General features: G+C 41.4%; 1 protein-coding gene across 1 annotated transcript; it reads left to right on the top strand.

Annotated features, from left to right (window-relative positions):
- Positions 1 to 10323: 10323 nt before the first annotated feature.
- On the top strand, positions 10324 to 19772 carry LOC110521424 (RGM domain family member B). Its single transcript, XM_021598956.2, has 3 exons — positions 10324 to 10658; positions 13474 to 13985; positions 18086 to 19772. Exons 1-3 carry the CDS (start codon positions 10565 to 10567, stop codon positions 18782 to 18784), a joined length of 1305 nt encoding a protein of 434 aa, XP_021454631.2. The 5' UTR covers positions 10324 to 10564; the 3' UTR covers positions 18785 to 19772.
- The last annotated feature ends 4825 nt before the right edge of the window (positions 19773 to 24597 follow it).

Genomic DNA, 24597 nt, shown 5'->3' on the forward strand with positions numbered 1-24597 from the left:
AATGTAAGAAGGCTGGCAAGTTGATTTGTAACATCAATACATTCGTAAAGTATTTACTTGTAAGTTGGCTGAAAATGTAATTAAAACCAGTAGTCAGTGCAAATTATTTGGATTAATTTGAAGTAATACATTTGAAGTTATTTCTGTAGGAGTTTACATTATAGGGTATAGGCTGGCTTGCCGTGTCCTCCATATTACATCACATTCCGGAAAAACATTCTCCGACAAGGCTTTCATTTTCATTCTGATCGTTTATGTAATTACTCAAAAAATACAAAAGTGAGGTATAACTTTGCATTGGGACTTTTGATGTGTATAATAATGCAAATCCATATGTTATATGTGGTTATGTTTATGCTACCTACCCTTTAAATATACAGTGCATTTAGAAAGTACTCAGACCCCTTCACTTTTTACACATTTTGTTACCTTACAGCCTTATTCTAAAATTGATTAAATGTTGCTGTTTTTTATCAATCTATACACAATACATCATAATGACAAAACAAAAAACAAAAATTGTTATTTAAAAAAAAAACTGAAATATCACATTTACATAGTTATTCAGACCCTTTACTCAGTACTTTGTTGAAGCCCCTTTGGCAGCGATTACAGCCTTGAGTATTCTTGGGTATGACACTACAAGCTTGGCACACCTATATTTGGGGAGTTTCTCCCATTTTTCTCTGCAGTCCTCTCAAGCTCTGTCAGGTTGGATGGGGAGCGTAGCCAGAGATGTTAGATGGAGTTTGAGTCCGGACTTTGGCTGGGCCACTTAAGAACATGCAGAGACCTGTCCCTGAAGCCACTCCTACATTGTCTTGGCTGTGTGCTTAGTGTCATTGTCCTGTTGGAAGGTGAATCTTCGCCCAAGTTTGAGGTCCTGAGCGCTCTGGAGCAGGTTTCCATCAAGGATCTCCCTGTACTTTGCTCTGTTCATCTTTCCCTCCATCCTGACCAGGCTCCCAGTCCCTGACAAATATTCCCAAAGCATGATGCAGACACCACCATACCTCACCATATGAATGGTATTGCCAGGTGATGAGTGGTGCCATGTTTCTACTAGACGTGACGCTTGACATTCAGGCCAAAGAGTTCAATCTTGGTTTCATCAGACCAGAGAATCTTGTTTCTCACGGTCTGAGAGTCCTTTAGGTGCCTTTGGCAAACTCTAAGCGGGCTGTCATGTGCCATTTACTGAGGAGTGGCTTCCATCTGGCCACTCTACCATAAAGGCCTACTTGGTGGAGTGCTGCAGAGATGATTGTCCTTCTGGAAGGTTTTGCAATCTCCACAGAGGAACTCTGGAGCTCTGTCAGAGTGACCATCGGGTTCTTGGTCACCTCCCTGACCAAGGCCCTTCTGCCCCGATTGCTCAGTTTGGCCGGGCGGCCAAATAGCTAGTTGGCGGGCTTCCTCTTCTAGGAAGAGTCTTGGTGGTTCCAAACGTCTTCAATTTAAGAATGATGGAGGCCACTGTGTTCTTGGGGACCTTCAACGCGGCACCCTTCCCCAGATCTGTGTCTCGACACAATCCTGTCTCAGAGCTCTACAGACAATTCCTTGAACCTCATGGCTTGGTTTTTGCTCTGACTTGAACAGTCAACTGTGGGACCTTATATGGGCAGGTGTGTGCCTTTCTAATCAATATAATTTACCACAGGTAGACACCAATCAAGTTGCAAAAACATCTCAATGGAAACACGATGCACCTGAGCTCAATTTCGAGTCTAATACCAAAGGATCTGAATACTTATGTAAATAAGGTATTTCTGTTTTAGATTTTATAATGTTGCAAAAATATCTAAAAACCTGTTTTTTCTTTGTCATTATGGGGAATTGTGTGTAGCTTGATGAGCAAAAATGTTAATTTAATCAATTTTAGAATAAGGCTGTAGCATAACAGAATGTGGAAAAAGTAAAGAGGTCTGAATACTGTCCGAATGCACTGTACGTGGGATTTGATAATATTATTTCAAAGCAATGTTTCTTAAACCTAAAGTACAGAAGGCAGGAAAATGATTCCAAAATGAAATACTTCAATAATATTGTGTATTGATGTATTTCTAATATAATTTAAGACTTTATTTAGTAGAGGTTTTCTAGACCTCTTTTCCATCTGTTTGACCAGAAATCAAAGCCTTTGCTAATTCCACATTTTTAGGGTGGAAAATGTATATACAGTTGAAGTCAGAAGTTTACATAGCCAAATAATTTTAAACTCAGTTTTTCACAATTCCTGACATTTAATCCAAGCAAATATTCCATGTCTTTAGTCAGTTAGGATCACCCCTTTATTTTAAGAATGTGAAATGTCAGAATAATAGTAGAGAATTATTTATTTAAGCTTTTATTTCTTTCATCACATTCCCAGTGGGCCAGAAGTTTACATACACTCAATTAGTATTTGATAGCATTGCCTTTAAATTGTTTGAATTGGGTCAAAAATGTCAGATAGCCTTCCACAAGCATCCCACAATAAGTTGGGTGAATTTTGGCCCATTCCTTCTGACAGAGCTGGTGTAACTGAGTCAGGTTTGTAGGCCTCCTTGCTCGCACACGCAGTTTAAGTTCTGCCCACCAATTTCCAATACCTTGACTTTGTTGTCCTTAATAAGCCATTTTGCCACAACTTTGAAAGTATGCTTGGGGTCATTGTCCATCTGGAAGACACATTTGCGACCAAGCTTTAATTAACTTCCTTACTGATGTCTTGAGATGTTGCTTCAATATATCCACATTATTTTCCTCCCTCGTGATGCCATCTATTTTGTGAAGTGCACCAGTCTCTCCTGCAGAAAAGCACCCCCACAACATGATGCTGCCACCCGCATGCTTCATGGTTGGGATGGTGTTCTTCGGCTTGCAAGTCTCACACTTTTTCCTCCAAACAAAACGATGGTCATTATGGCCAAACAGTTATATTTTTGTTTCATCCGACCAGAGGACATTTCTCCAAAAAGTATGATCTTTGTCCCTATGTGCAGTTGCAAACCGTAGTCTGGCTTTTTTATGGCGGTTTTGGAGCAGTGACTTCTTCCTTGCTGAATGGCCTTTCAGGTTATGTCAATATAGGACTAATTTTTACTGTGGATATAGATACTTTAATAATTTTGTACCCGTTTCCTCCAGCATCTTCACAAGGTCCTTTGCTGTTGTTCTGGGATTGATTTGCACTTTTCGCACCAAAGTACGTTAATCTCTAGGAGACAGAACGCGTCTCCTTCCTGAGCGGTATGACGGCTGCGTGGTCCCATGGTGTTTATACTTGCGTACTATTGTTTGTGCAGAGGAACGTGGTACCTTCAGGCATTTTGAAATTGCTCCCAAGGATGAACTAGACTTGTGGAGGTCTACAAAAAAAATTCTGAGGTTTTCACTGATTTCTTTTGATTTTCCCATGATGTCAAGCAAAGAGGCACTGCGTTTGAAGTTAGGCCTTGAAATACATCCACAGGTACACCTCCCATTGACTCAAATTATATCAATTAGCCTATCAGAAGCTTCTAAAGCCATGACATAATTTTCTGGAATTTTCCAAGCTGTTTAAAGGCACAGTCAACTTAGTATATGTAAACTTCTGACCCACTGGAATTGTGATACAGTGAATTATAAGTGAAATAATCTGTCTGTAAACAATTGTTGGAAAATGATTTGTGTCATCCACAAAGTAGATGTCCTAACCGACTTGCCAAAACGATAGTTTTTTCACAAGACATTTGTGGAGTGGTTGAAAAACAAGTTAATGACTCCAACCTAAGTGTATGTAAACGTCCGACTTCAACTGTATGCCTTAATAAAAAAAATATATATATACTCTTAGCTTGAAATCCAATTTAACTAGCTCCTATGAAAGGAAAGGGGGATAATAAATTGTCCAACTAAATGTTTTCAACTGAAACGTGTCTTCTGCATTTAACCCAACCACTTTACATGTTAGTGCTCATGGGTCCTTTTACATGGAAATTACCCTATATACTATCACTCTTCCAATACCATCTTTGCTTCATGCCAAAATACCTCTGATCTCCCTTTTTTCCCTTTATTTCTCTAATTTCTCCAACTCACAAATGGAAAGCAACTGTTCCTTCTCACTGCCCTGGCATTCAGGCCTGCAGTTAAGTGGATGGCTAATTTTACCAGACTGACCTCATTTTTATATTGTATTAGAACAAGTGATCCAGTGTCAGTAGAAACGCACTGGCTTCAGATACATTTTTTTTTACATGATGCACCCCCCCCTCCTTATTTTGAGAGGAAGAATATGCATATATGCTGGGACATGCAATGCCAAATGCTCAGGGGGTCTTTTTCATGTGAAGAAAATGTTTTCTCCATTGAGCGGTGTTTGAATGAGGCCAAAGTCCTATCAATTCTTCAAAGACAAACAGAGAGTCAAAATTAATTTAGAGAGGATCCATTCACAATTCAGGGTAAAGCTGGAGATTGTTATAATTTACAACTGGCGTCTTTCAGTTATTGTTTGGATTCAGTTACTAAAAGTAGGCTAAAGCGATAACATAAACAGTGAAAAAGGTAGCTCTAAGCATCAGATTGGCTTCTTTTTCCTAAAACCACATTCAACAATACTTGTGTTCAATAACACATTTAGCTTTTTTTCTTGCAGGAAATGATGTCTCCGGATTCTGAAGATGTTGACAGGTGAGAGACAACCTGACAACCTTTGTTAGAAATAAATCCACATGCGTTGCTACAGTATTTAATGTCTTATAGACCTAATGAATATCTGAAAATGTGTGCAGCAGGGGGTTTGAAATGTGTCCGTTGAAGAACCAGCCATAGATCAAGACCAAAATTAGCTGAACAAACATGATAAAATTGAACCTCAGGGGACAGACTTGGCACAGTGTATCCACTGTACCTTTCTGGCAAAACAGAACAATCCAAACATTCCACTTGGGTTGAGATGTCTTCATTTCTCCCTCCACTATATACAGTGCCTTCGGCAAGTACTCAGACCACTTGACTTTTTCCACATTTTGTTACGTTACAGCCTTATTCTAAAATGTATTAATTTTCAATCTAAAAACCGTGTTTGTTCAGTTAATTTTGGTCTTGATCTATGGCTGGTTCATAAACGGACACATTTCAAACCCCCTGCTGCACAAGTTTTTAGATATTCATTAGGTCTATAAGACATTAAATATTCTAGCAACGCATGTGGATTTATTCATAACAAAGGTTGTCACAGACTGGAATATGTTCCGTGATTCTTCGAGGACGTTGTCCCCACAGTGACTGTATATACATACCCCAACCAGAAGCCATGGATTACAGGCAATATTCGCACTGAGATAAAGGATAGAGCTGCCGCTTTCAAGGTGCGGGACTCCAACCCAGATGCTTATAAAAAATCCTGCTATGCCCTCCAACGAACCGTCAAACAGGCAAAGCGCCAATACAGGACTAAGATTGAATCGTACTACACTGGCTCCGACGCTCGTCGAATGTGGCAGGGCCTGCAAACTACTACAGACTACAAAGGGAAGCACAGCCGTGAGCTGCCCAGTGACACGAGTCTGCCAGACGAGCTAAATCACTTTTATGCTCGCTTCGAGGCAAGCAACACTGAAGCATGCATGAGAGCATCAGCTGTTCCGGACGACTGTGTGATCCCTCTCTCCGTAGCCGACGTAAGTAAGACCTTTCAACAGGTCAACATTCACAAGGCCGCTGGGCCAGACGGATTACCAGGACATGTGCTCCGGGCATGTGCTGACCAACAGGCAGGTGTCTTTACTAACGTTTTCAACATGTCCCTCCCTGATTGATTCTGTAAAACTAACATACTTCAAGCAGTCCACCATAGTCCTTGTGCCCAAGAGCACCAAGGTAACCTGCCTAACTCCAACATCATCATTAAGTTTGCAGATGACACAACAGTGGTAAGCCTGGAGGTCAGAGACCTGGCCGGGTGGTGCCAGAATAACAACGTATCCCTCAACGTCATCAAGACAAATTAGATGATTGTGGACTACAGGAAAAGGAGGACCGAGCACACCCCCATTCTCATGGACGAGGCTGTAGTGGAGCAGGTTTAGAGCTTCAAGTTCATTGGTTTCCACATCACCAAGAAACTAGAATGGTCAAAACGCACCAAGACAGTCGTGAAGAGGGCACGACAAAACCTATTCCCCCTCAGGAGACTGAAAAGATTTGGCTTGGGTCCTCAGATCCTCAAAAGGTTCTACAGTTGCAACATCGAGAGCATACTGACTGGTTGCATCACTGCTTGGTACGTCAACTGCTCGGCCTCCGAGCGCAAGGCACTACAGAGGGTAGTGCATACGGCCCAGAACATCACCGGGGCTAAGCTGCCTGCCATCCAGGACCTCTACACCAGGCGGCGTCAGAGAAAAGCCCTAAAAGCTGTCAAAGACTCCAGCCACCCAAGTCATAGGCAAGCGGTACCGGAGCGCCAAGTCTATGACCAAAAGGCTTCTCAACAGCTTTTACCTCCAAGCCATAAGACTCCTGAACAGGTAATTAAATAGCTCCCCGGACTATTTGCATTGTGTCCCGCCTGATTTGATTTGAATACCCTATGATGACGAAGCAACAAAAAGGTTTAAGAAATGTTTGCTAATTTATTTTTTTAAATTTAAGTATTCAGACCCTTTACTCAGTACTTTGGCAGCGATTACAGCATCAAGTCTTTTTGGGTATTATGTTACAAGCTTGGAATACCTGTATTTGGGGAGTTTCTCCCTTTCCTCTCCACAGATCCTCTCAAGCTCTGTCAGGTTGGGTGGGGAGCGTTGCTGCACAGCTATTTTAAGGTCTCTCCAGAGATGTTTGATCGGGTTCAAGTCCGGGCTCTGGCTGGGCCACTCAAGGACATTCAGAGACTTGTCCTGAAGCCACTCCTGCATTGTCTTGGCTGTGTGCTTAGAGTCGTTGTCCTGTTGGAAGGTGAACTTTCGCCCCAATCTGAGGTCCCGAGTGCTCCGGAGCAGGTTTTCATCAAGGATCTCTCTGTACTTTGCTCCGTCCCAGCCGTTGAAAAACATCCCTAAAGCAAGATGCTGCCACCACCATGCTTCACCGTATGGACGGTGACAGGTTTCCTCCAGACGTAACGCTTGGCATTCAGGCCAAAGAGTTCATTCTTCGTTTCATCAGACCAGAGAATCTTGTTTCTCATGGTCTGAGAGTATTTTGGTGCCTTTTGGAAGACTCTAAGCGGGCTGTCATGTGCCTTTTTACTGGGGAGTGGCTTCTGTCTGGCCACTCTACCATAAAGGCCTAATTGGTGGAGTGATGCAGATATAGTTGTCCTTCTGTAAGGTTCTCTCATCTCCACAGAGGAACTCTATAACTCTGTCAGGGTGACCATCAGGTTCTTAGTCAACTCCCTGACCAAGGCCCTTCTCCCCCGATTGCTTAGTTTTGCCGGGCGCCCAGCTCTACGAAGAGTCTTGGTGGTTCCAAATATCTTCCATTTAAGAATGACGGAGGCCACTGTGTTCTTGGGGACCTTCAATGCTGCAGAAATGTTTTGGTACCCTTCCACAGATCAGTGCCTCAACACAATCCTGTCTCTGAGCTCTATGGACAATTTCTTCGACCTCATGGCTTGGTTTTTGCTCTGACATGCACTTTCAACTGTGGGACCTTATTTCGACAGGTGCGTGCCTTTCCAAATCATGTCCAATCATTTGAATTTACCACAGGTGGACTCCAATCAAGTTCTAGAAACATCTCAAGGATGATCAATGGAAACAGGATGCACCTGAGCTCAATTTTGATTCCCATAGCAAAGGGGCTGAATACTTATGTAAATAAGATCATTTTTTATTATTATTTTTTTAATGTGCAAACATTTCTAAAAACCTGTTTTGGCTTTGTCATTATGGGATATTGTGTGTAGATTGCGGAGGGGATTTTTTTTCTTTCACCCATTTTAGAATAAAGCTGTAATGTAACAAAATGTGGAAAAAGTCAAGTAGTCTGAATACTTTCCGAAGGCACTGTATATCAACCCCACATCGACAAGGACTGTGAGGACCTTTCACAAGACTGACACAGCACCTGAATCACACAATTGTGTGGGCCAGAGGAGCCATCATGTGAAAAGATAAACCAGTGATCCAATACCTGTCTTAGTTCAGTTGCTTCCAATAAAGTCAGAAGAGGTATGTCGCCCAGTGCACAGAATGTCCAAATTGTTCGAGTTAATTCCGTTTTAAACCCAATTAAGAAATTATGCAGAATATGATTGCTGATCTTCTTTACACCAATATTTTATTGGGTAATTGGTTATCCATAAAAAAATGTACAATCACATGACATGATAACCACAGGAACACTGTGGTGGTCATGCATCAAAACCCACTGATTCTTTAAGCACTGCTCTGTATTGGTGGCCCAGCTTTGCAGCTGTGCAAATGAAAGATGCAGTGTCGTTCGAGGCAAGGGATGGAAAGTTGGCCACAAATGGAGGAGTAACATACAAGTTACTAACTGAAAATGGAATGGAAAAAATAATAGCAGAGTTAAGCTGAGAGAAAATAATGAATGGAAAAGTTTCTCTCCTGTATTGTGTGTGTTCAAATAACAAGCTGTTCATCTTTATAGAGATGTAATACTAAGGGGGAAATGCTACATATTGACCAGATTTACCATCTCTGGCAATGCTTAGTGACCCCCGGTATGAAACAACATCCAGGGTAACATATGAGCAATTCCATTGTAACAGAGTGATGCTGAGACTTCTCAATTTAAAATGTATGCCAAACAAAAACCAATGACTGCGAAGTTAAACAAACCAAGTCTATGCACAAGGATGACTTTTAACAATTTCCACTGAAAATGATGGTGAAGCGTGATTCATCAATCCAGAGAACGCGTTTGCACTGCTCCAAAGTCCAATTGAGTCGAGCTATACACCACTCCAGCCGATGCTTGGCATTGCGCATGGTGATCTTAAGCTTGTGTGCGGCTGCTCTGCCATGGAAACCCATTTCATTAAGCTCTCGACAAACAGTTATTGTGCTTATGTTGCTTCCAGAGGCAGTTTGGAAATCGGTAGCGAGTGTTGCAACGGAGGACAGACAGTTTGTACGCACTACATGCTTCAGCATTCGGTCCCGTTCTGTGAGCTTGTGTGGCTAGCATGGCTAGTGGCTAACATTAGTCAGCTTGAGCTAGCTATCGAGCTAGCATTCGAACTCGGTAGCACAGAGTAGATTCTCCATATGACGTTGAGAAATAGTGCATTGTGGGTAATTTAGAAGATATCTGGAAATTAGTTAATAAATATTTCAAAACAGAACTATGTTTTTACTTAGAAGTATTTTTTAAACGTTTACTAGGCAAGTCAGTTAAGAACAAATTCTTATTTACAATGAAAGCCTTCACTGGCCAAAACCGGACAACGCTGGGCCAATTGTGCGCCGCCCTATGGGACCCAAAAACGGCCGGTTGTGATACAGCCTGGATTTGAACCAGGGTGTCTGTAGTGATGCCTCTAGCACTGGGGTGCAGTGCCTTAGACAGCTGTGCCACTCGGGAGCCCGTCAGCAACAGGTGTGGCCTAAATAGCCAAATCCACTAAATTGAAGGGGTGTCTACATACTTTTGGCCATGAAGTGTACATTTCAGCATCGTTGTTACCTTATAATTTTCCATATGCAAATCCATGTGTGCATACATTAACACATGTCACCTCTGAACTTGTATGACGTGACCTGCCTCGCCTTACAAAGATTCAGCTTAATAGCAAAGTGACAAAAGTATCTTGAAGCTCACTCCCTTCATGCTTTCATGCTGATATATGTGACACATCTGTATTCAAACCTAGGGTCGTTTACCACCATGTAACACCTAGCATGAATAGCAAAGCTAGACATTAATGACACCATTGTCATCCTGGGTGAGAATTTTCTTCAGCAGTTTGAGGAAGTAATGTAATGCTTAGAGCAGAAAAACAATACGATTGTTTGCATTGGGCAATTTGCTCCGCAGCTCTGTTGATACCCAGGGAGCTCAAACAGGACAACTGCCACAGCTGAATGCGTTATAGTGCAGAGGGGCATGCTATGTGGACATAGCTACAACTCATATCTCAAACTCTCCCCAGAGAGAGGTTCACTATTTCAGGCTTGAGATAAATCACGTTGGCTGCAAAAAGAATCATGCTGTATTTAGATGTGAGAACTATAATTTTCAACATCACTCTTTCCTGACTGGTTACTTGTTAATTTAACTCCCTCTCAAATACTACACAACAAATATTTTGCACCGCCTTCATTGTCTTTAGAAACATTGTCTTTCCATTGGCTTGGTCCCAATGTTCCATGATTGCCACAAACCGCTTATGTAAATATCAAGTGGTTAACGAATAATTAGTGTTTCATTGGCGAACAACCCCCTCTGATCCCCGTCTACTCTGTTAGACCCCTCCCACGTAGAGCCGCCCTGAAGACTAGACCCCTTTTGAAAGACAGCACAGGGGAAAGATACGAATTTATGTCTAATTTCCCGCAGCTACTGCGTTGATGAGCAGCAGTCGAAGAACTCCATTCTAACTGAATGGATTGGCATGGGGAGAAGCGGACCTCAAAACTTGGCTAAGCGGCAGCTTTGGAATTATATTAATTGTACGATGGCTTTACTTTCGCTGTTACTCAGACCAGGTAAGGCAACATTCATATGTGATGCATGCAAAACATTTTCCCCGCATCGCGAATGGATGATGGAAAACTTTCTTGGCTGTGCTAAAGAGAAGACTTGTTCACAAAAACACTCGCTTTCTTAAATATCTATGAACAAAAATATGGCAGTGTGTTTTGTTTACAGTATATGTATGTACATGTAGTTGTAGCTATTTACTGTTTGACAGTTACTATAAGTTAAATCGGTCATCAGCGGACTTTTGCTGTGTGCCTAGACCTTCAAATATAACGGTAGTCATTGGCCTATACCAGGCTAGCTAGCAGCCATCGTCGCGAACCAACCTGCTGCTGTTGCTAGTTAGCTGGCTAGACAATACGAGCTACTTCGGTCGAACTTTTAGCTACATTCTCTAAATCCGTCAAGTAACATTAATCACGAGCAGTCTTCAATTATGTATTTTTTTCACGATCGTAGTTATAATTTATCGATACTATATTCACACACAAAGTCTTGAATAAAGTTCGAGCTTGTAGAAGTCCGCTAATAAAGATCGTTAGCATTTGGCTTGATAACCTATTGACGTTGTATTCAAACATGTTGCTTGTACAAAGTAGCAACAAATTGCTAATACGTTTTAACACGTAACACGCTAACCAACTGTTAGTGCCGTGACTAGTTTACCTTCCCAAATGAAACGTTAGATGGTGTTGTGTTCATGCATCATTTGTTACCATGCATGGCATGGTGTCAGACTTCTCGGCCTCTGAATGTGTCCATCGTGCAGTAACTTGACGTGTTTTTTTCGCCTGAGCTTTGTTGTGTGCATGCGCACACGATGTACCCGTCAGACGTTTGGATGCTTTGTTATCAAAACATGCATCTAACTAACGATACAAAGTGTGTATGTGTTTTGATTTGCCTTTTGACTTAAAACTCGCATAATATTACCTACACAAGTTTCACTCACAAAAAGAGTGGTAGAAATGGGAAGGTCAACAAATCAATGGGGCGTTTCTCCATAGATCGTTAGATAAACTTAACATAAAGTTGGGCGCTATGAATTCTAATTTAATGGATTTCATTTATCCACGTTTACGCATCGCAAAACAGTAGTAGCCTATATTAGTGATAGTTGAATAATTTTCAATGTAGTTCAGCATAATTATCATGAAATATGTATTGTCCATTAATCACCCCCAGTTAAATTATTACTTCCCCATAATGTGGTAGACTGCTATGACATGGTTATTGTGCATTTTGAGTGTATTCATGTACATAGCAGGATGATGATGATAATTCTTATAAAACTGGGTATGACATACTTGCATTGTTTACATATTAAAGCCATCCTCTATTCCACAGATTAGTTCAGTTTATTTTGTTTCCCTTAAATTGTTCTCAAGCCTATTGAAATATGTTGTTATAAATGCAAATTCGTCCTATTCTCTTCTTAATCCTTTCCCATGTTTTCCGCACATGGTTGTGACATTGCCTCTTGTCAAAGGCTGGCCATAAAGAGCCTTTAGAGATAGACATGGTTGTTCATAGCTCTATATGCCGTGATTGTCAAAAATGGACAATCATAGCCGAGTTCGGTGACCCCAGTGCTTGCAGGGAGATCATTGGCGGAAATCAGACGAGGGATGGTAGAATGCTTCTGAGTTGACCTCATACTCATCTCAGTTTTGATTAACAGTTGCCAAGACCCATGTGGGCTTCAGTTACTAGAGAATTTATTCACACAGTTTGCAACCAAGGATCTTTTCGGACTCTCTGGGGAAAATATTTCAATATTTTTATTATTGGCAAGTTCATCATGCCCTTTGGATTTAAAACAGTTTGGAGGACTTGTTGATTAGCCTATGTCAGCTCTTCTTTCAATGTTAATAAAAAATATTGTTTATATTTCTGTTTTCAGTCTTATTGAGGCTGTTTATTTAAGTGTGTTATATCTGTGACATCTTATGACACTTGCACAGGCATTATGTTGATGTTATGCAAATGCACCTGGCATCTAGAGCTTCAAGATAAGATATAATATTCTCAAAACATCAAACATTGGAATACATAGATAGTCTCCTTGTCGCCCCAACATATTCACTGGCAGATGCACAGTACTGAGTAATAACTTCACACAGGAAGTGCCAAATTTATACAATCCCAACATCCTTGGCCAGCTGTTGCTCAATGCTGAACAAGCACGACTCTTTGTGCAGTTCCTCTTGGGTCTGAATTCAGCCTCTTATACAGTGGTCATGTGCCATGCTCCTTAATGCCCCCCATATTGACCCAGCAACAGCCAAACCATATTCAACACCCTTAAGCAAACTACACAGATTGGCTTCCTCCAGCAGTGAAGCACTGTGTTATTGCAGTGAGGGTGAGTTGAGGGAAATAAGTTTGGACTGACCATTCCCGTGTGGGCTGGCTGGTGTAGTTGGGTTTTAATGAGCTCTTTATTGACGTAAACTCCATAGGTGGAAACGTTTGGCTGTCCTGCTGCACGTAGCTAGGTTGTACAGCTGATGTGTTTAAACCCTGCAAATTCACTATAACTAAGTTATTAGGCAGTGAACAAACTAATAAGAGTTTTCTATTGGACATCTTTTTTATTATTTGGTCGTTACAGTTGTGTTAAGCAGTTTTTTCATTATCAATGTTCACTCTTACAATGAGTTGAGACACAAAACACATTCGTATACACTACCATGAACTAGGCCAAGCTATATCTTCGCTTTGACTTACACATGAATGGTTCAAGTTCTAAATAAAATACTTTCCCCCTAATGTTGCTGGTCACCTGTTATTGGGGGACTGTTTCCTCCCTCCCCACAGCACACTGCCAGCAGTGCCGTATCCAGCGCTGCAATGCGGAGTATGTGGCCTCTACCTCGCCCTCTAGTGGTCTCCAAGAGGACTCCCTGTCCGATGTGGACTACTGCATCGCCCTGCGCGCCTACGCCCTGTGTACCCGACGCACGGCGCGCAGCTGCAGGGGCGACCTGGTCTACCACTCAGCTGTGTTCCGCATCAAGGAGCTCTTCTCCCAGCAAAACTGCTCCAGCGACGGGCCCACCTCCTCGGCCAAGGCCACCAGCACCTCCAGGCCGGCCGTGTCCGAGCTATGCGACTACGAGAGCCGTGTGCTGGCCTTGGGCCCCGCAGGCCAGGGGAAGAAGTACGCCCACTGTGGATTATTCGGGGACCCGCACCTGCGGACGTTCCGCGACGAGTTCCAGACGTGCAAGGTGGAGGGGGCATGGCCTCTCATCGATAACCGCTACCTGTCAGTGCAGGTGACTAACGTGCCTGTTGTCCTGGGCTCCAGTGCCACCGCCACCAGCAAGGTAAGCTGTGCTATGGGTTCACATCTGGTCATGTTGCTGACAGTAATGTCATTAAAACACTGAAAAACTTAGGTCTTAATCATAACAAAGATACCTGCATTTTTAATGTACATTACCAGTCAAACGTTTGGACACACCTACTCATTCAAGGGTTTTTCTTTATTTTTAATATTTTCTACATTGTAAAATTATAGTGAAGACATTTAAAACTATGAAATAACACATGGAATCATGTAGTAACCAAAAAAAGTGTTAATTTCTTGACGCTACCCATCCCTGAGAAATAGGCAGTTTCAAATGGGTATGTTTTTTTTAGTCAAAAAATAAAATACTACCCCCTACACGCAAAAGGTTAAACAAATCAAAATATATTTTATAGGGCCTCCCAGGTGGCGCAGTGGTTAAGGTGTGGTTAAGCTGTGCCACCAGAGACTCTGGGAGCGAGACTCTGGGTTCGCGCCCAGGCTCTGTCATAACCGCCCGCGACAGGGAGGTCCGTGGGGCGACGCACAATTGGCCTAGCGTTGTCCGGGTTAGGGAGGGTTTGGCTGGTAGGGATATCCTTGTCTCATTGATCACCAGCAACTCCTGTGGCGGGCCGGGCGCAGTGCACGCTAACCAAGGTTGCCAGGTGCATGGTGCATTGCACAGTCTCTCAACCAGCTTCATGAGGTAGTCACCTGGAATGTAGTCTCCCTGTTGTGCCTTGTTAATTTGTGAAATTTCTTTCCTTAATGCGTTTGAGCCAATCAGTTGTTGTGACAAGGTTGGGGTGCTATACAGAAGATTAGGTAAAAGACCAAGTCCATATTATGGCAAGAACAGCTCAAAGAAGCAAAGAAGAAGAAGAAGAAGTAGGGCTGTTCAGAACGAGGGTCGACCCTAGTGTACTGTTTGTCAGGGGCGCGCGACCTGAAAGCTCGCTCCACTTTGTTTTTATCCGCTATTGAACGCAGTATCCCGTCTTACATTTTATCGATTATTTACGTTTAAAAATACCTAAAGTTGTATTTGTATTGCTTGAAATGTTTGGGCAAAGATTACAGGTAACTTATTAGATATTTTGTAGTCATGTTGCGCGAGTTGGAACCGGTGATTTTCTGGATCAAACGCACCAAATAAATGGACATTTTGCATATATAACGACGGAATTAATCAAACAAAAGGACCATTTGTGATGTTTATGGGACATATTGGAGTGCCAACAGAAGAAGCTCGTCAAAGGTAAGGCATGAATTATATCGTTATTTCTGAGTTTTGTGTCGCGCCTGGCGGGATGAAATATTGACATTATAGTTCAGTTGCAAAAACCATAAAGCGCTATGATGAAACTGGCTCTCATGAGGACCACCACAGGACGGAAAACCGAGTTACCGCTGCTGCAGAGGAAAGGTTCATTAGAGTTAACTGCACCTTTGATTGAAATCTGTCCTTTTGAGCTGATGAGTCCAAATTTGAGATTTTTGGTTCCAATCACTTTGTCTTTGTGAGACGCAGAGTTGGTGAAGGATGATCTCCGCATGTGTGGTTCCAACAATGAAGCATGGAGGAGGCAGTGTGGGGGTGTTTTGCTGGTGCCACTTAACCAGTGCTGGTGCACACTTAACCAGCATGGCTACCACCGCATTCTGCAGCGATACGCCATCCCATCTGGTTTGCGCTTAGGACTATCATTTGTTTTTCAACAGGACAATGACCCAACACACCTCCAGGCTGAGTAAGGGCTATTTGACCAAGGAGGGTGATGGAGTGCTGCATCAGAAGACCCGACCTCAACCCAATTGAGATGGTTTGGGATGAGTTGGACCGCGGAATGAAGGAAAAGTAGCCAACAAGTGCTCCGTATATGTGGGATCTCCTTCAAAACTGTTGGTAAAGCATTCCTCATGAAGCTGGTTGAGAGAATGCCAAGAGTGTGCAAAGCTGTAATCAAGGCAAAGGGTGGCTACTTTGAAGAATCTAAAATTTACAGTATATTTTGATTTGTCTAACACTTATTTGGTTACTACATGATTCCATATGTGTTATTTCATTGTTTTGATGTCTTCACTATTATGCTACAATGTAGAAAATAGTAAAAAAAAATAAGAAAAATGAGTAGGTCTGTCCAAACTTTTGACTGGTACTGTATGTCATACATTGAACGATGGTTCAATATATAGAAATATTATCTCAAGTTATCAATCTGTCTCTACTGCCTCCAGGCACCCTACCTCTGACCTTTTCTCTTCCAGACACCAGTGGAAAGACTGGGTCATTCAGTGGGGTTGGATCAGGGACATGCTTGAGCGCTTTACCTTTAACACATGGGTAGTCATATGGTAGTGATTAACGCTTGTTCAAACATTTTTCTCTCCCACAGTTGGATAACCTTTTTCAGCTCTCTAGTCAAATAATTAACAGGTCTTTTTGTGTAAATATGAAATTATTTGGAAAAATAACGAAGTTGTTTGGTAGAAGCAGCATATTTTTGATTCTATTGATTAAGTTTGTCTTTTCTTAATATAATCTGATCCCTGAAGTCTGAATTTAAGTCTGGTTCTTCAGCTATATTTATACTGAAGACCATACTTGGAGCTCAACGTATTATTTGTAGATATGCACTAGATGAATACAACACTTGGTAGACACTAAAAAGTAGGCCTACTATCAATTTTACTAGTGCTAGCTAGCCCACCTTGCCACATTTGCTTATTTTCTTTATCAGTACTGTTATTTTCAGCTCATGTGAATTACAAGCAACAGCACTAACGATTTGGTTTTGGACTAGCCAGATTGAGAAGACCAATAGAAATTGGCCTAGGCCAAATCATATAGGCTAGATTCTATAAAACAAAGTTATACTAACTGTGGTCTGCAAGTTTCTTTCATATCAGAGTGTGTTGAAATCCATGAACCTCAAGATGTTTACTAAATAACCTTCGCTAAATTGCATATGCGTTTTCAAAGTTTTTATTTTTAAAACTAGGCAAGTCAGTTAATAAAATATTCTTATTTTCAATGATGGCCTAGGAACAGTGGGTTCTCTGCCTGTTCACGGGCAGAATGACAGATTTGTGCCTTGTCAGCTCAGGGATTTGAACTTGCAACCTTCCGGTTACTAGTCCAACGCTCTAACCACTAGGCTACCCTGCCGCCCAAACACTACTAAAGAGAGAAACGTTTGAACAGATTTCAGACCCAACTATTTAAAATAGTTTTGAGTGCATATGAGGAGAAAAATACAAAGCTGTAAGTCAGGGCGCCGGTGCCAACACCCGCATGCCACCACCGTCTGCTTGAATTGGGGTCATTTTCAACTGTTACAGTACAGAAAGGAAATCGTTCATCAAAAACAGTATCCCCTTAACTGTAAAGTTAGCCATAGCCACCTCTTTTAAGAGCAGCTTTGAAGAAATGTCGGCCTAGTGCAAAATATCCAGACTGGACTCCAGAGTTGTCAGAGAGTAGTCCAGACCCTGTGGCAGTTGTAGTGGAAGGTTTTTCTGATTTATGGGTCTATCAGACAGCTGGGTTTGTTTGATCCTGCACTCTCTCAAGAAAAAGTATGGAGCCATGCATATGCAATGGTTTATGACATTTACATTGATATTTGTTTTAGAAAGCACATATTGAGTAGGCCTAGTTGTTTCTTTGGGGTTGATTATCTCTAAATTGGTGGGACAAGACATCATCTATGTATTAGTGATGTTTTCTAGTCCATATTTACTGTAAAATAAAGGGCATAATGAATATTTCTGCTCACGGTGCTTTCCTTCCTTCAGATTACACAATAGTTGTATACCTTTTCCAAGAGAAAGACAGGAATTTGGGTTTTCAAACTTTGAAATGAACTGTTCCCCTTGACATAAAAAATGAAGGTCCTACTGACATACGGTGGCTCAACATAGTATTACACCTTTTGAATGCTTCTGATTGTTCTGCTGCTTAGTAGACCTATTAGTAATCTGTGTACCTGTATGCAGGACACAACTTTCAACAGATTTTACCTTCATGCAGTACTATTGAAAGAGTAGAAGGGTAGATGTTAATTGAATTGCCTCCAATTAAATCAGGAACAAACTTTCATTCACTGGCATCTCTTTGTTTGTGTCTTTCAGATAACGGTGATCTTCAAGTCGTACCATGGCTGTACGGAGCAGAAGGTGTACCAGGCCACCACAGAGGACCTACCCTCTGCCTTCCAGGATGGCACACGGAGTGGCGGGGAGGGGGGCAGTCTGTGGATCGTAGAGAAGGGCGGCTCCGGGGGCCGCCTGGTGAAGATCCAGGCCCGCTACATCGGGACGTCCATAATAGTGCGCCGGGTGGGCCGCTACCTTACCTTTGCCATCCGCATGCCGGAGGACACCCTTGACTTTTCTGAGGAGAACAGTGGGCTGCAGCTCTGTCTGCACGGATGCCCGCGCAACGAGCTCATCAAGGAGCACATGCTGGGGCGCCAGCCTCTTCACCCCCGCCTCCCGGGCTCTGGGTCTAACCCCGAGCTGGGGCCCCTCCTGCCCCCACACCAGACCTACACAGTGGAGCGCGCCACGGCCAAGTGCAGGGAGACCCTGCAGGTGGAGGACGTGTACTTCCAGTCCTGTGTGTTTGACCTGCTCACCACGGGGGACCCTGAGTTCTCCATGGCAGCCTACGGGGCCCTGGAGGATCTGAAGGCCCTTCCTCCCAGCAAACTGAAGCAGAACTCTCCGAGGACTCCTCGTGTCCAACTCAACAGAGGCGGGCCACACATGCTGGCTACAGCCACCCCCAGTCTGGTCACATTCCTGCTTCTGGTTCTGCTGCTTTTGTAAAGGGAAAATAGGACTCAAAGTTGAAGTGACCCCAGCTTGAGGACAGAGTGCCTAGAAGATGTTTTTCTTTTGCATTTGTGAATGTTGTGGTTCTTTTCCTGTCACTGAACCGTTTGAAGGATTTAACACTCAAAAAGGATCCCAATGCTTCTTGTCCCCCAAATACATGATGGCTGCCAGCATCTGCCACTTAATTGAGTATGAGTCTGAATGCACACAATCATGTGGGATCTGTCGATGGTTAAGTGCGTAATGCTCTTTCCATTTTCACACTGTTTGTAAATTGGATTAAGACTGTTACAGGATGCTTGAAATGTGAAATTCATCATAACACTGTTGTTGTCGTCTGTGAGCCTGGATGTAAGACAGCTTATCAAAAGTCATCTTTGTAAATATTTCATGTTTGTTGGGAATACGTCACGATGCACACAACCCTGCCAGACATCACAATCATAGAAAGTAGGCTGAAGATGGTGAAAATGGTCTATTATAGTGCAGAGACCTTTGTGTCTTTCATTTCCACAATCTTCTTTACAGTATCATCATTTGGCACCAAACAGTTAACACTACACATTTAGTTCCTCTGTGTTGTCATATTTACTGAAAATATGTATGTTTCTTAAATGGGATGATCCAACAACTAACTGAAAATACTACCTATCCATATGTATTTGGTTTAAGTGTGATATTCTCTGTACTTTTCACTGCATCCAAGTGTGATAGTTATCAGTTAGGTGAAACACTCCCTCTTCAAGCTGCTTGGCTTTCAGTTTTTAAAGGTAAAAAAACAAAATCTCTATATAATAATATATTGAAAGAGTGTATATATGTGTTTTATATTGTGTACATTTTCCTGTGTATAGATGTTTTAACTGTACTATGTTTTATTGTTGTGATTAGTTAGGTATTTTTCAATTCTTGTATGAAAAGTTAACTAATGTGTTTTACCTTAGCTGTCATTTTCCATATTAAAAAGTGTTGGACACCAGGGCTTAGTTTGTTTGATATTTTTCCATCCACCTTTCAATGCTGTCTACTGCACTAGATGGGTTTTGCTAGTGCAAATCTGTCAATTCTTTGAGTTTTCCTAAATGGTTGTATTTTGGATTTAGCATAGGCCATTGACTGTTTCTGAGTGAAACTAATAAAAATGCTATAATTGGTGGGATAAACCCAAAATAAATGGTCACTGCCACAGCCTTTGCACCACTGATGGATAAGACCCACTTCTCAGTTTCGGATAAAGTGAAACACTTTCGAAAAACACCCTGGATATATTTAAAATGAAGGCATTAGGTGTTCAGGTTGTGTTGAACGAGGGGGACATGTGTGTCGTGGACTGTGTGGAAGGGATTTACTTGCCAACAGAAAATATAACACATTTCTGCTGTGCACTGGAGCCTATTCCAGAGATTGACAAGCCAGAGATATTGATGGCTTTCCCTCTAGCCCGTCCAGCCCACTTTCCTGTTGATTAAATGGAGATCTACATTTAAGCAGTTCTGAAATTAATTTGGATTAAGCCAATTGGGTAACTATTTTTTTATTTATTTTTTATGCCAAGATCTGTGCCAAATAATTTAGAATTTGACAAATAGTGAGGGACAAGGTTTTGTCTCCAAGTGAGGAGAGAACCTCATTTTGTTTGTTTTGTTAGGGACTTATAGGCTATTCCTGAACTGGCAACTACAAAATATGGTTAACAGAAGGGTGTGTATAGCACTCTGAAAGTACCATTCATAGAAGCATAGTCAATGGTTATATTAAGGTAATAATCCAGGTTTTCCAAGTCTGTAGGCTATAGGTGCCCTCTTCCTGCATACAGAACATGCCATGGTTATTATCCCACTGATTCCCTACCGGGTTCCTCAAGAGTCCCCAAACTAACTGCTTCTATCTGGCTCTACTTTCTTTGTGTGCATACGCGTGTGTGTGTGCAGCAGTAGGGGGTGTTTATGTGTGGTCTGTGTGTAAATGTTAGTTTACTGCTGAGCTGGCTAGTGAATCGGATCTAGTTTGCCAGACTAGGCTTCAAACAAGGTTTGGCCTGTGCTTGACAGTATTTTAAAAACAATAAATACACCACAGACAGCACAGGACATTGTTAGATACATAAATGTTCCCAGTTAGCTCGTCAGCATTCCCTGGCTGTATTTTATTCCAGTATTTATTCATTTTGCAATGTAGGCTAAGCCATATTCTCACATTGTCTGCTGTATACTAGTATGCACATTTCAGGTGATACTCCAATGAGTCACAAGGGTATGGAGACGGGCAGGGAAATTATGAAATGTGTCAACATTTTATCATTATACTCTTAGCACACTCCAGATGCCCTAAATCATTTTGTTTTTGGGATGCCTGCTTCATCACCCTTATTTTTTTTATATCATCTGAGGGGAAAAAATATGAAGAGAGTAAATTGTGTTGGGTTGTAAAACCTGTCACAAGATATCTTGTCTTGGCAGCCGAGCACACAGAGCACTAGTTAACATGCTGACGGCTATATGGGTCCAATTCACGCTTTAATGGTTATTTTTCTGCACTATACAGCCTTTTCTGTTTTAATGACATTTGTCAACCCTCCCACTTCAGTTGCCTTATCATTTTTCATTCCATAAATAGATGGGTTAAAACTGTCCATGTTGTTCTTTGATTGTGAACATGGTGGGGAGATGAAATTTTAATTTTCCTAGCGGTGTTAAACAAACTCAAGATTCAGTCCTGATTCATATCTGGGAGAACTAGTGACAGCATGACTACTGCCACTAAAACTGACATGCGGGCTCTGAATAGTTAAAACTTGACATTTTTAAACATCTGACAAGCCAGTACACAAATTAGGTTAGAAGATAAAAATAAATAAATACGTTTACAAAAATATTTTTCTTTAAAAAACATGTTCCTTTAGAGTAGATGTCTTGCATGCTCCGAATGGTACACACATGTAGACTTACGTTATGTAAAGGATTGACATAAGTGGGTTTGTACATTTCAGCCATATAGATTGGCTGTCACCCACTCTCTACAACAAGTCTCCCTTCCTTTTCCCCTGTAAACAAGGACAATTAAAATGCTAATGAGTTGAGAAGAAACCCTTGAGTGATTGATACGCTCAACGGAGAAATTAATTTGATATTAACAGAGCAGTTGGCAAGATAAATAGATAGTGCTATGTGAGTCCTCTCCTTGATTGATAAATAGTTAGATTGATGGCTGTTTTTATACAAGGTTGAAAATGACTTGGCCTTGATAAGGACACAGAGTTCTGTATTATACAAGGTTGAAAATGACTTGGCCTTGATAAGGACACAGAGTTCTGTATTATACAAGGTCAACAGAATGTTCTATGTCAAGTCGCTTCGCATTGTAGTGCTGTTTAAATATTTGACTGGTGAAGTTATTGTTGGTATAGTGATATTCTCTTCAGTCAAGATTATACTGAAAAACATGGTGCAAGACTTTCAATGTATGCTATTTATTTCAAGCAAAAATGCTGAGATTCACTGTGGACACTGAGAATCTTTTTTAAAAGCACTTTCACTTCAATCATTTCACATTTAGGGAGTAAATAATTATTTATATGAAAGTGTAGAACTCCTGTTTAATAGCTACCTTTGTGGACAGCAGCAAGTATGGTAGTTCTCAAGTTTGTATTATTTTTTACATGTTTTTCATGGCCTATTAAATCACAACTCGTCCTGTTTTCCCATGAATCAGTAGCAGGTAGCTGGTGTGCTGTGCATAATGGTAACATAGTTATGCATTCAGGCCCTGGTTTGTGGGCCTAGTTTGTGGCCCTACCTTTGTGCTTGTGTAAGATACAGCCATTTGTAATTCAGCACATAAACACCACTCACACACTGTTGCATAGATCTCAGCAACAGAACAACATAACTTAACATAAGCCAACATGTTAGAAGTTTCTGTAGGTGGAGGGTGTGCATGGAGAGGGGGATTCTAGATGATCCCAGCTATCTCAAAGCACAGGCTTTCATACTTGAACAAGTCAATGTTTCTCTGTCTCTTAAATAATCAGGCTGACAGGGGGAACCTGAACATGTCTCTGATACAGACAACCTGATACACACATGGTCACTGACCTACATATCAAACTACTCTAGTATGAGAGACAATAATAGTATAAAGGAGGACTGCCATTTCTACTTAAGTAAACACATACCCTCACGCCTGGCCCTAGCCTAAGTGAGATTTGGCTGGGGGGCCCCCAAACTCGTGGCATAACATTTTAGTGGCCCTCTCTTGAAAGCGGAGAGAAAATATTAAGCTTAAAGTTAATTTCCTGCTATTCTAGACATTTTGCCATGAGGTAGAGAGACATTTTTGCACTTTTTAAAGCTAATATCCTGCAATTCTACACATTTTGCAATGTCATGCCCAGGGTTGGTAGGTTACTTTCTAAATGTAATCCATTTAATTTACTAATTATCTGTCGAAAATGTTAATCAGTAACATCATTTTGGGATTACCCAAACTCAGTATCATTAGCTGATTACATGTATTATTTTGGATTACTTTCCATTTAAGAGGCATTAGAAGAAGACAAAAAAAGATCCATCAAACACATTTGGTGTCATCATAGTGGTCAGACTAACTCAGGTGGAAAAAACTTAGAACTGCGCCTTTTTGCTGAAATGAATATCATTGAGAAAACAGAAAGGTGTCATAATGTATTTTTTCTCAGACAAGAAGTAATGCAGTTTTCCAAAAGTATCTAATCCGATAACAATATTTTTTACTGGTAATGTAACTGATTACTGTTCCATGTTTTTTTGTAATCAGATTAAGTGCAACTGATTACCTGTAATCAGTTACTCCCCAACCCTGCTAAAGCCATGTTAATATGATATTTGAGTGACAATGACCAACAAAATCAATATGGGGGCCCTGGAGGTCAGGGCCTTAGGACACATGCCCTGCATGACCGGTTGGTATTCGCCCATGATTTCTACAAGTTTAGATAACAGGCTAAATATAGACTAAATACCAATCAAAACATTGTTACCTGACATTACTAACTGAGTGTCTGTCAGTAGCTAGGTTTCCATCCAATTGGCGACAGATTTTATTGCCATTGTAATAAAATCTACATGAAGAAAATATGTGAATTTTCCCACCAGTGGTATGTTTCCACCAAACTGAATTGCTGGAGATTCAAATAAATCACATTTTCAACTCTACCAATAGCTTTGTCAAAAAGCTTTATGAATACATTTGATTGATAATGGCAGGACCACACAGCATATCATCACGTGACTCCAAGTTTACTTCGATATGTTGGACATTATATCAACATTTGCGCAAAAAGCGTTCCCACCGCCATTTTCTCTCATAATACATTTTAAATACACAAAAAGTTCCCACCATAAATTATCTGTCGCCATTTATAAAATTGTACCGAAACTTGCTGTTTCCATCACAGCTGTCGTGATTGTTTTTAATATGGTGTGACATTACTCGCATAAAAACTGGGGATGGAAACCTGGTTAGTGACTGACATAGCAAGAGAAAAACTGCTGATGGAAACCTGGTTAGTGACTGACATAGCAAGAGAAAAACTGCTGATGGAAACCTGGTTAGTGACTGACATAGCAAGAGAAAAACTGCTGATGGAAACCTGGTTAGTGACTGACATAGCAAGAGAAAAACTGCTGATGGAAACCTGGTTAGTGACTGACATAGCAAGAGAAAAACTGCTGATGGAAACCTGGTTAGTGACTGACATAGCAAGAGAAAAACTGCTGATGGAAACCTGGTTAGTGACTGACATAGCAAGAGAAAAACTGCTGATG

This window comes from Oncorhynchus mykiss, chromosome 30 (genome assembly GCF_013265735.2).
Source record: "Oncorhynchus mykiss isolate Arlee chromosome 30, USDA_OmykA_1.1, whole genome shotgun sequence".
In the NCBI taxonomy this organism is placed as follows: Eukaryota; Metazoa; Chordata; class Actinopteri; order Salmoniformes; family Salmonidae; genus Oncorhynchus; species Oncorhynchus mykiss.

Coding starts and splice junctions, on each gene's coding strand:
- LOC110521424 (XM_021598956.2), top strand. CDS start 10,565: ATGGGGAGAAGCGGACCTCAAAACTTGGCTAAGCGGCAGCTTTGGAAT. Junction 10,659..13,473: donor TTCGCTGTTACTCAGACCAG/GTAAGGCAACAT, acceptor CCCTCCCCACAG/CACACTGCCAGCAGTGCCGT. Junction 13,986..18,085: donor GTGCCACCGCCACCAGCAAG/GTAAGCTGTGCT, acceptor TGTGTCTTTCAG/ATAACGGTGATCTTCAAGTC.